Raw genomic sequence first — 12,063 nt, 5'->3', positions numbered from 1 at the left:
CAGCAGGATTTAGAACGTACTCCTGAACCCAGAAGAGGTACTAGAATTGCAGGTAATAATATTAAACCGACTGTGGAGAATAAAGATAAGAATAAAATCAGAATTAAAAGACCTCCCAAATCGGCGGCAATTCTGGTAACTAGTCAAAAAAAGTCTTACTTACGCAGAGGCTCTAAATAAGGCAAGACTAGGTGTGTCACTAGGGGATCTAAAAATCGATTCCACTAAAATTAGGAAAGCCGCCAATGGCGGAATGATTATCGAGGTTCATGGACCCGAAGGATCGGCTAAAGCGGATGTCCTAGCAGAAAAACTAAGGGACATATTTCAGGATCAAGCTAAGGTGGCGAGACCGACTGTCAAGGGAGAAATCCGGCTGATAGGGCTAGACGACTCGGTTACCATAGACGAGGTGCTTGATGTTATATCCAAAAACGGAGAGTGTAGGGTGGATGACATTAAGACCGGTCCCATCAGGCCCATGAAGAATGGATTGTTTACTATCTGGGCACAGTGCCTTTTAACGGCGGCAATCAAGATAACCGATAAAAAACGCATCAAGATTGGGTGGACTTTAGCTAGAGTGGATCTCTTAGAAGCTAGACCGGTACAATGTTTTAGGTGTTGGAAGTTTGGACACGTAAGATTGGCATGTACGTCTGAACTGGATTTTAGCAGGTTGTGCTTCAGGTGTGGAGAGCGTGGACATCTAGCCCGGGACTGTAGCTCCTCCCCCATATGTAAGCTTTGTGTAGGGGAAGGTAAGGACCCGAACCATAGACTGGGCTCCAATTTCTGTAAGGCGGATAACAAGATTAGCAGGCTTAGAACTAACTTTAACAGTACCAGAGGTTTTAGCTCTTATCCGGTGCAGGAAGGTCACATGATGAATATAGATGGCAATTAGATTCATACAGGCGAATATGAACAGAAATCCGGGTGCTACGGACTTACTCATGCACCAGGCTAGGGATCTTTCGGCTGGCGTATTGATGATCTCGGAACCCAGTTATATCCCTAGATCGGGAAACTGGTTTAAAAGCCCGGACGATGCTTCTGCCATTTTTATTGACAATCATCTGGTAAGACACAGATGCCAGCTGGCCTGTGCCGGTCCTGGTTTCGTGGCGGTATATTGTAGTCCATTTTTGTTTATCTCGGCGTACGTCTCCCCTAATCTAGGCCTAAAAGAATTTAACAATTACTTAAACGGATTGTCACGTCCACTACTGACCAGAGCGGACAAAATAATTATCTGCAGCGATTTCAACGCGAAGGCTGATTTATGGGGATCACCCATCACAGATGGTAGAGGCCGCCTTTTAATCGGATGGGCAGCAGAGAAGGAGCTTTGTGTTGGCAATAGAGGGGAGACTCCAACATGTGTACGGCCTCAGGGAAGCTCTATTGTGAATCTGACATGGATTTCCCCAGATTTACTCCGATTTATTAAAAACTGGAAGGTCCGGGAGGATGTCGAGTCTATGTCAGATCATAATTATATTACCTTTGATCTCTGTTCGGAACACATAGAAGCACCCTCAAATCGCTTATTACTCCGCGGCTGGAGCATTAAAAGTCTGGATGAAGACCTTTTCCAAGCTGTTCTTGCTTGGAGAGGCGAAGGCCCGGGCATAGAGATCCAACGTGATGTGGACAAATTCATTAAATGGATTGACAAGACTATGGAGGAGGCATGTGACGCAGGTATAAATAGGATTGGTCCACGAAAACCGAAAAAACAGGCATATTGGTGGCAGGACTCTGCCGCAGCTGTTCGTCGGGATTGCATATGCGCTAGGCGGCTTCTACAAAAAGCGAAAAAAAGGAGTCGTTCTCAAGAGATTATCAACAGGCTATCGGCGGATTATAAAATAAAGCGTAAAAATTTAAGAGTAGAAATAAACAGATTAAAGTCTATAGCATAGCAGGAACTGTTAAACTCTGTGGATGAAGATCCTTGGGGTCTTCCTTATAAGCTGGTTTTTGGCAAATTAAGGCTAGCGGCTCCCGGACTCACAGAGGTTCTGGATAGGGAAACTTTAGAGAAATTACTAAATTCTTTTTTCCCTAGGAACTTTGAGGTAGATACGGCACATGATTGGTCGACTTTTGTTTGAGCCGACGAATGGGATATTACGATTGCCAAAGTTGATAGGGTTATTAGGAAATCCATGCCGAATATTCCCCATATTGCCACGCTTTTAAGACGTCAAATTAAAATTCATACCGATCATAAAGCGTTAAAATTCATAACGGCCTGCGCGGATGATAGCGCGAGGATCGCCAGATGGATGGCATTCCTAAATAAGTTTGAATTAGAGATTTGCCATGTGCCAGGGGCACAAAATAAAATTGCAGACACGTTGTCGCGTAACAACGTTAAGAACGGGTACGCAAAGAAGGAAGGTAAAATTAAACATATCGCGGCAATTACACAGCCGAAAGATGAAATAGAAACCGCATCGTGGGTGGACATGCTCGGAAAAGCGCAGCGCGACGACGAAATTCTACGAGAAATAGTCGCGGAAGCGTCGAGCAAATTTTTATCGAGAGAGGGACTTATTCGCGTAGAAACACTGAAAGGAGAGAAAATCGTCGTACCGGAGGCTGTCAAATGGCAACTCACGAACAGGGTGCATGATTATCTACTGCATTTCGGAACGGATAAAGTCACCGAGTTTATGGAAAGATTTTTCGCGATTAGAAACCTAAAACGCGTAGTAAGGGACGTTGTAGCGTCCTGTAGCGTTTGCCAAGCGACAAAATATTTCACAAGACCGACGCGCGGAACGGAATACTACGTATTGCCGGAAAAACCCGGAGAAGTAATTTCGATCGATCTGTTCGGACCTTTGCCACAGACACCGCGCGGAAATAAATATATTTTGGTAACAATGGACCAATTTTCGAAACTAACGAAACTGTATCCGCTAAAAAATCAAAAGTTAGAATCGATAATCGACACATTGCAAACGGAACATTTTGGTAGGGTCGGTATTCCGAGAGAGATACTGTCCGATAACGGGGGACAGTTTATTACCGCGAGATGGCAGGAATTTGCGGCGAATATGGGTTTTTCTATTAGGAAGACGTCGCCGTACAACCCTCAGTCCAATCCAGTGGAGAGGGTGATGAGAGAGCTGGGACGCATCATACGCGTCTACGCACACGACCGTCAAACCGGATGGGACCGAATCGTGAAACGAGCTGAGAAAACTATCAACTCGACATCTCACCGCAGCACCGGATTCAGCCCCAACGAGCTTCATCCAGAACAAAACGAACGACTGTTCGTCGATCCGAGACTGAAGCCACTCGTCGAGGAAGGACGAAACGAAGCCGAGATATTAGCTGAAAAAATAAGAACTGCAACGACGATGTTGCAGAGGAGAGCCATGCAGCGAAAAATTCAAACTGATAAGCATGGTGAAGCAAAGAGGTACCAAGCGGGCGACAAAGTGTGGATTAAACTCCATCGTCGAAGTGACGCGAATCGCAGATTAACGCGAAAGATTTACTTAGTGTACGACGGACCATACGAGATATACAGCGAAGTACGCAGAAACGCTTATGTGGTAGGAGACTTGCAAGGAAACGCCTTGGGAACGTTCAACTCGAGACAATTGAAGCCACACAGAGAGACAACTCTAAACAATCGAGTCGAGGTAAACATGTTAAAAACCTCGAAGAATATTAAGAAAATTGAAATGGGAGAGATCCAAGATTTCATAACCGACATGCAAAAAGAGTCGGAGAATGAGAAGGAACGAACGAGCGAAGAGATACTTACCGGTGATAATCCAACGCTGGAGAACCTTGATGATCCAGAGCCAAGCGAAACCGGGAACGGAAGGAACCTGAAAAAAAGAAAAAGATCATTAATCAGCGAAAAGGGAAGAAGACACATCTCAAGATTGATTAATCTGATTTCTGGGGAGAAATCCATACCATCCTTCGCAGGAACAGCTGAAGGGCAAGAAGTGAGAATTCACTTCGACTACAGAGGCGAGTTCAACGTAATTTCAAGTACGTTGGTTGAAAGCATTGACACCAACGTACATAAATTAAACCGCCTCACGGAATCGAAAAATATTCCAGCTTACATGAAAAGAGAAAAGAAGGTGAGCTTTAAAGCTGTTAAAGTGAATATAGTCATTTCCCAAATAACAGCCAACGTGGAAGCAATGATCTTGGACGTGGATAAACCCTGCATACTATTGGGCAAATTCACGTGCCGAGAGATAGGCAGCAAAATTAAAGAAAGGGAGAAGCGAATGGAATCTCCATTAACCCGATGGAGCGAGCATCTATCGATGGAGTCCAGGAAGCGGAAGCTGCGAGAGAAAGAGGCTAAAGCACAACCCACAACCCTAAAAAAGAGGCGACACGAAGAAAGTGTTAGTGCGGTAGTGAATGTCGAGCCCCATATTCAAATAATCGAGCATTTTAAAAACAAAAGTGATAAAGATTCAGAAGTGCGCGAAACGATAACCGTGAAAGATACTAATAGTGCGAACGATATTGCGGAAAACGTTGCGAGAAACGTAGCGATAAAGAAAAAAGAAATTGTAACAAGCGATAGGCAAAGTGCGCGAAAGAGTGCGAAGGATGCCGAGAATGCGAGTGCGATATGCGACAAAACAAAAGGAAATGACATTCGACGAATAGAAATTAATAAGGACAATAAGTGCGAAACGATAAAAAGTGTGCGAGCGAATTTAGAAAATAAGAAAGATTATATGCGATATTTAAGCTTAAAAACTGTAAATAAAGAAAACCAATTAGAAGATAAGAACACTCGTGCGGAGAAAAATACTAATCCCTCGAGCGAGACATTTGCGATAGAATCTCGAGAAAAAATTGTAACTAACGGATTAGCAAATGATAAATGTAAAAATACAAGAGAACGTTTAAAATCTAAAGAAACGAATGATATAGAACCAAATGATTCTTCAAGGGATACAATAATAGTAAATTCGATTAATAATGAGAGAATAAATGAAAATTTTGATAATTTAGTCAAACTCAAATGTTTTAAAAAATTTGTTTAAGAATTTAAAAGGTTGGATAAATAAAATCAATGATTCGACTAGAGTAAATTTAGATGAAAGTTGTGGAAATTCATTATACAATTTGAAAAAATCATACGAAAATTTCAAACAATCAGCCACTGAAGAATTATCTGACAAATGGAAAGATAACAGCGGAAAACAGGCATTAGAAAGCGTAAGTTTAGGAGAATTTAAGTCTAAAGGACAAAATACTAGTGAGGAAAAACTTTCTAAAAAAGAGAAGAAGGAAAAAGAAACTTTAAATAATAATCTAGATTATAATAAAGATAAGGAAATTATAAATAAAGAAAATCCCGAAAAATCTCGAAACTGTAACGAAAATAGCGTTAAAATTAAAACGCGATCTAAATTAAGCGAAGACAATAATGTAAAATTTACTAAATTAAGCTATTTATGTAACAAGAACAAATTTTGCGATAAAGTTAGAATTCATGTAAAAAAGAAAAGAATTATAATAGTAGTAAGCTTAACGACAAGAAAGTAAACAATTTAGACAACAAATATGTCGAAGTTAAAGAAAATAAGTTAGATATAAGAAAATTACTAACGACTCAGGAAGATTTGGGAACAGCCAATCAGCTGGCTGGACAAGTTACTAGGGAGCGCGCGGACATAGAGAACGACCCTAAGACCATGATCCAAGATGGCCGACACAGTCGAGTGATCGAACGTACTGAGACAAGACGTAATAAAGCGAATTGGATAGTACGAGAAGAAATGGAGACAGAAAACGAAAAAAAGCAGAGAATCGAAGCCGAGGACGAGTTGGTATACGACTATTTAACGGATATCACTCTTGAAGCGGTACAAAAAGAATGAAGCGACAGGCTAACCATGCTCACGAGGTTATGCGAAAGGCAAGCGAAGGAGACGAGGCCAACGAGGAAGGAAGCCGAAGAGCTTCTCAGAGAGGAAAAGCAACGAACAGCAGACATAACTCAAGCCATCCTAGTCAAGTTGCAAAGCGAGAAAATGAATCGTACATTTTATAACGAAATCATTTTACCCGATAAAGCAGGTAATCCCGAGTATGAGGTTACCTCGATAATATCGGTTAAAAAGATAAAGGAAGAAATAACAACGTCAAAGATAATTAAAATCAACTTCACGATCGACGGAAACGAAATAACAAGATCAGTGAGGTACGGCGAGAAAAAGGACAGCGACACGTCAGATGACAAATCGGGGGAATACTCGATACACCCCGCGCAAGACGAAGACAAGGAGAACCAAAATGTCAACGTCCCAATAGAAGGTGACAAACCGAAAGTTATCGAAGATATCCAAATCAAACCTCCGGATAAAGAATCTTCCAAAAAAGAAAACCAAGACATACAGGTGGTAAAAGTACTAAAAACCATCGATAACCTACCTGCGAAAAAGGAGCTTCGCCGAGCTCTAAGTTCTCGGCAAAACCCCTTGGAGGGGGAATTGAGGCCGGAGGATAAACCCTCATCCTCGAAGACGGGCCAGGAAGCAGGGTCACCGATCCTGACGGTATCTAAAGGAAAGGTGACAAAGGTTCGTCCCGAGTTCCGAGATTCGGACTCGGACAGCGATTGGCAGCCGGTTCGAAGAAGAAAAGTGACGAGAAGATCAGCGAAGAAATAGAGACTTTCGCAAAACTGTAAATAAGACTTTTAAAAATACGTTTATTTTATGCATTTATGCAGCGCAACAAATTGTGATAAAGAAACAGTACAAAAGTGTAGTGAAAAGTTGCTACACTCGAAGTGCAGTACTTCTGCACCTTTTTTATTTTTTAGCATGTAGTATAGCAAAATGTAAATATTATATTTATTAGACACATAGTATAGATTTAGGCATAGTTTTAAGGAAAAAGCGATCCGAGCGATTTTTTCGGTTTTTACACCCGATGTGTAGCACGTAGCTACACATAGGGTATAGCTATACCCGAAGTATAGCACAGCATGCGCGCGCATCGAGGAGGCGTTCTCCGGAAGAGAGGGAAGCCGGAGAGCGGGAGTAGGAAGAGTGGGAAGGCGTACAAAAGGCAGTGCAGAGCACGATACGGGGCCTTTTTTCCCGATTAGGAAGCGTCTAGAAAAATACGTCTTCACGGGTTTTTTGTGTTTTAAAGAAGATAGTCGCGAATAGAACAACTCTCGTGCGGCGAGAGATTCGCGTCATTACTAATAAAGAAGGCAGTTTCATTTTATAACCGTAATATTGTACGGGAACTTTGATATACGCGACGTTATATTTTGAAATATATTTTATACATTTATGTATTCAAAATAAGAGTGAAAGTTATTAACTCACCTTGAAATCGCGAAATCCTTTCCTGTGTCCAAGTGTCGATCCAGCAGCGTACAGCGGGTAGTCCACACATCCATGGGCGTTGATCCGACGAATCCAGCGGCGACCTGAAACAAAAAATAAGAAGGGAATAATTAAGAAACAGATAATTTGTTCAACGGAATAACGTTGCACAAATAACGTCGTTCCGACGTATTCTTGAGGCGTCGAGAGAATTCCATACGACGGGTAGTCCACACATCCATGGGCGTTGATCCGACGGCGAATTCATTCAGCGGGTAGTCCACACATCCAAGGGCGTTGATCCAGTGAATCCAGCGGCGCCCTGAAACATAAAAGGAGAAGGGAATTAAGGATAATTCCTCAACATCCAAGCGGAGAAGCAGTGGCGTACAAACCAGCGTGATCCTGACGCTGCGCAACCTGTCCGACGGCAGACCTGGCGGGACGTCGTCCAAGGGCATCCCTTGTTCGTTGGAGGTAAAACGAACTGGCGACCGTTTAAATAAGGTAGAAAAACCTGCATTTATCGTAATTTTCTCTATCTCGTGTGTTTAGTCCGGTCACAACCTAACCTGGATCGGTCCCCGTTGAGGAGATACGCGGGGGTGCCTGGGAAAGCAAGGAGGACAACACAGGGCGTAGTCCAAGAGAACGCGGAAGCAGTCTGTGCAGGAAGGACGACCTGAGAGGCGTTTTGGAGCATCGATGGAGGGCCGTCTGAGCAGTAGAAATTAAGAATAGAATTAAGATGCGCGCATTATTAGAAATAGGATATTAAAATTATTATTAAGCATTTAAAAAACGTATTAAAAGCCGGAAAACGGTAGATTGATTTGAGTTAATATTAATAGCGCGTTAGAAACCGCACAGCGGTAGATTGATTTGAGTTATTTTATTTAAAGCGTTTATTTTGAGAGAATTATTTTGTTCGTGAAGATTTAGTTTGTACATATACTCTAGTCGAGAACGGATACCTGAAATAATTAAAAAAGTTAATAAGTTCAATTTATACGCGCTAATGAGGCGACAGATTAATTAGAGTACTTAGTATAAGGAATTATAACTAGATTAAGGTGTATACACATGTTCCGATTTTATTAGTATTTGTTTACGCAGAGTTACCTGTAAATACTTACCTGTAGCGGCATCGGAGTCCAAGGATACCTGTAAAAAGAGAAAGAATTAGTTGCATACATGTGAGACACCCGGTGCGTAGAAAGCATGGCGCGCGAAGCGGCGCGACGAGCGGCGCGAACACCGGTGCGCAACCAAAATGCGCATGTGCAAGAGTAGGGAACGAAGGGATGTGCAAGATCCGGCAGCGAGACTCTTGGTCAGTCGACGCGAGGCGATAGTTGAGAGAACACGTTATTCCGTTGTACGTTTAAGACCCGCGAACGGCGCGTGATCCGTTGTAGTTCGGTTTCCTGGATTCTGGCAAAATTCGGGAGACTAAAGTCGATAGTTCAAAAAGTTGATTGCGAATAATAATTCGAGTCACGGTTTTCAATAATAATTGTTATTTCGGCTCAATTGCGGGGCACCATTTCGTGATTTATTCACAAGTCTTATATTCAATAAACATATTCATTTTCAAGCTTCAATTCAGTGGTCTTATTTCGATCTTCGGGAACCCGGGGTGCATTCTTTCACAGGATCTTCAGGCTTCGCAGCGCTCGGCATCCCAGATTAGAAAAGATCGTATTCGAGGTGATTGTTCCGGCGAGAGGTGGTCAAAACCAAGGAGTTTCGAGATTCCCGGCCACCCAGTTCCTATATCGCTTGATTGAAGTCCAATCCTTGCTGTTTAGAGGGTAAAAACAGCTGGCGACCGTATAATGGACAGAGAATCCACATATTTCAATGGTATGAGTAAGTAATAAATCGGCTTGGCCGGTCACAACCTAACCTAACCTAGGGGTCCGTGGGGCGCGACTTGCTGCCGCGCCACCACGGCCGGAGGTCGTGGGGGGTCGGCGGGTCCTTCCGATAAACGGCTCTCCCCGCCTTTCCCCTCCGTCTCCACCGGCCACCCCATCTTGGGCGCCTTCTCCCCGGCGTCCGCCGGTGAGGCGTTCACGCTCTCTTTCGGCCTCCTCCTTCTGGAGCATAACCGCTTCACAGAAGGAGGAGACGGCCCTCCAGGATTCCTCGCTCTCGAGCATCGTCCTTACGATGCCCGAGAGCGAGAAATCAATATCCCCCCCCCCCAATATATCAACGAGGGCACGGCACTCGTTTGCCCACGCTGGGCACACCTCTAGCGTGTGCTGCGCCGTGTCCTCGTCCCCCCCGTGCAGTGATGTCAGCGCGTGCCGTCCTCCTTCACGATGCGACACAGGTATGAGTCGAAACACCCATGGCCCGTAAACACCTGTGTCGCACGGTACGACATCTCGCCACCCGCCCGATTGACCCACTTGATCAAATGGGGGTGGATGGCCTCGACGACGCGCCTCACCGATGTGTCTCGGGGGTTGGAGAGGTGTTCGTCCCACCTCTCCAGAGCGCGCCGTCTAGCTTGAAGCCTCACGGCGGCCTTGACCCTTGGAGTCAAAACCATGCCTAGCCCGCCGAGCTCACGCGTACGCGCATATATGTGCGCGTACATATTTGCGTAGAGCTCGACGGGCGCAATCCCTGCCAATTAAGAGGTCGCCGTGTGCGACACCGTCCTGTAACCTCGGACTACCCTGATGGCCACCCTTCTAAAAACGCGGTGCAGCAACATGCTGCCCCGCTTACTGGCCACCAGGGCGTCCGCCCACACCGGTGACCCATAAAGGGCCACCGCCTGGACGGTGTTCGCATAGAGGCGGCGCACCCAGCCATCCGGACTCCCAAGATTGGGCAAGAGTCGGCTGAGGCTAAGTGCCACCGACTCTGCCCTGGGGGCCAGAAGCTCAAAGTGCCCGCCAAAGCTCCAAGCCGCGTCCAGGTAGAGACCAAGGTACTTCAACCTGTCTCCCACCCGGACGGAGATGTCACCCACCGCGACATGGGCGTCAGCGGGGGGAGCCCCATGCTCCCCCTTGTGCATGAATAGCGCCTCGGTTTTGTGAGGCGCTACTTGCAGGCCCATGCCGCGGATCGCGCGGACAGCGCACGCTACCCCCACGTTGGCAGCCGAAACTGCTTCCCCCCAGCTCTCTCCCCCGGCCAACAGCAAGATGTCGTCCGCGTAACAGACGACGCTGCAGCCGGGGGGAGGGCAATACCCAACACCCTACTATACGCGAGGTTCCACAGAGTGGGGCCCAACACGGACCCCTGTGGAACCCCACAGTATACGCCTTTTCTGCTTAGGAGTACCCGATAATCGGGGTACTCCAGCCACCTGTCCCGGAAATAACTCCGTAGGACCTCCACCATGTAGGGGGGAAGGCCGAAGGTGTTCGCGGCCTCCCCCACCATACTCCAGGGCAGGGTGTTGAATGCATTGCGTATGTCCAATGACACCGCAAGCACCACCCTGCCCTTCTCCATAATGGACTCCGCGAGGGACCGGACGCGTAAAATCGCGTCGACGGTCGATCGGCCCCCGCGGAATCCATACTGGTCACGGTGGAGGTCCATCTCATCTCGGGACAGGTGTTGGACGAAGCGGTTCGCCAACACTCTCTCCAAGAGTTTTCCCGCCTCGTCCAACAGGCAAATAGGCCTGTATGCAGAAGGGGCGTTGCTGGGCTTGCCCCCCTTTGGGATGAGGACCAATCTGGCCCTCACCCATGCTGGGAGAAATATGCCCTCCCTGAGACAACTATTAAAAAGTCGCCTCAAGCGCCCGGACAGTTGGGCCAAAGCCCAAATTCATCTTGTATGATGATTGGGAATGTCGCCGGCTTAGTCTTGCCGTAAAAAAAAGACCGCCTCTGTTTTGCCAGCTGCTACAGTTAGCCCTAGTCTACGTATTCGGTTTACTACCAACGCTGTTTGCAAATTAACTCTCCTCGTTGCAGTTAGAACCGTGTCCGCTGAAGCTAATACAAGGGTATCATCTGCGTAACAGATTATCTGACATCCCTCCTCCACGCCTTCCTGAAGAACACTATCGAAACTAAGGTTCCATAATAGGGGCCCTAAGATCGAGCCTTGAGGAACTCCAGATGTTACAACTCTAGTTCTCGTGGACTTATTTCCCATCATGAACTCAATGCTCCTTTGATGTAAATAATCATCAAGTATCCGTCGCAGGTATTCCGGGATACCCTTGCGTTCCAAAGCGGTTCTAATAACTCCCCAGGGGAGGGAGTTGAATGCGTTCGTGATGTCCAAACTCACGGCAATTGTAACTCCCCCCTCCCCTGTGGCAGTCTCAATCTCTCTTTTAACACGATACAGGGCATCAGATGTAGATCGCCCCTCACAAAAACCATATTGGTTTTCCGATAGTGTCGCTTCTTGATGGGTGTTCATCCAATCTTTAAGTCTATCTGCTATGATCCTTTCCAAAGCTTTGCCTAACTCATTAAGAAGGCAAATAGGCCTCACCTTAGGAAGATCATCCACAGAGGTTTGTGCAGCTTTTGGAATAAGCACTAGGATGGCTCTCTTCCATTCCCGAGGGAATATTCCTTCCTTAAAACAAGCTTGAAAGCACTCCGTAACCTTGTCCATCATCTCCTCTGGTATATTCTTCTACGCCTTACTCACGATACCATCAACACCAGGTGCCACGTTTCCTGCTGCTTTCTTCTTAACAGCC

General features: G+C 45.8%; 3 protein-coding genes across 3 annotated transcripts in view; 1 reads left to right on the top strand and 2 right to left on the bottom strand.

Moving 5' to 3' along the window:
* The first annotated feature begins 923 nt into the window (after positions 1–923).
* Positions 924–1,928, top strand: LOC115240096. Its single transcript, XM_029815064.1, has one exon. The coding sequence runs from the start codon at positions 924–926 to the stop codon at positions 1,926–1,928; it is 1,005 nt and encodes a 334-aa protein (XP_029670924.1).
* Positions 1,929–10,005: 8,077 nt separating this feature from the next.
* On the bottom strand, positions 10,006–10,440 carry LOC115240095. Its single transcript, XM_029815063.1, has one exon. It carries the CDS (start codon positions 10,438–10,440, stop codon positions 10,006–10,008), a length of 435 nt encoding a protein of 144 aa, XP_029670923.1.
* Positions 10,441–11,996: 1,556 nt separating this feature from the next.
* The window catches only part of LOC115240094, a 1,475-nt gene continuing 1,408 nt past the window's right edge, over positions 11,997–12,063 (bottom strand). Inside the window, exon 2 of the mRNA XM_029815062.1 lies at positions 11,997–12,053. Within this exon, the coding sequence (XP_029670922.1) occupies positions 11,997–12,053 (57 nt within the window). The remainder of the gene's footprint in view (positions 12,054–12,063) is intronic.

This window comes from Formica exsecta, unplaced genomic scaffold, assembly GCF_003651465.1.
Source record: "Formica exsecta isolate Colony F162 unplaced genomic scaffold, ASM365146v1 scaffold405, whole genome shotgun sequence".
NCBI classification, from domain to species: domain Eukaryota; kingdom Metazoa; phylum Arthropoda; class Insecta; order Hymenoptera; family Formicidae; genus Formica; species Formica exsecta.
Note: the sequence above shows the minus strand (reverse complement) of the source record. Positions and strands in the feature narration are given on the sequence as shown.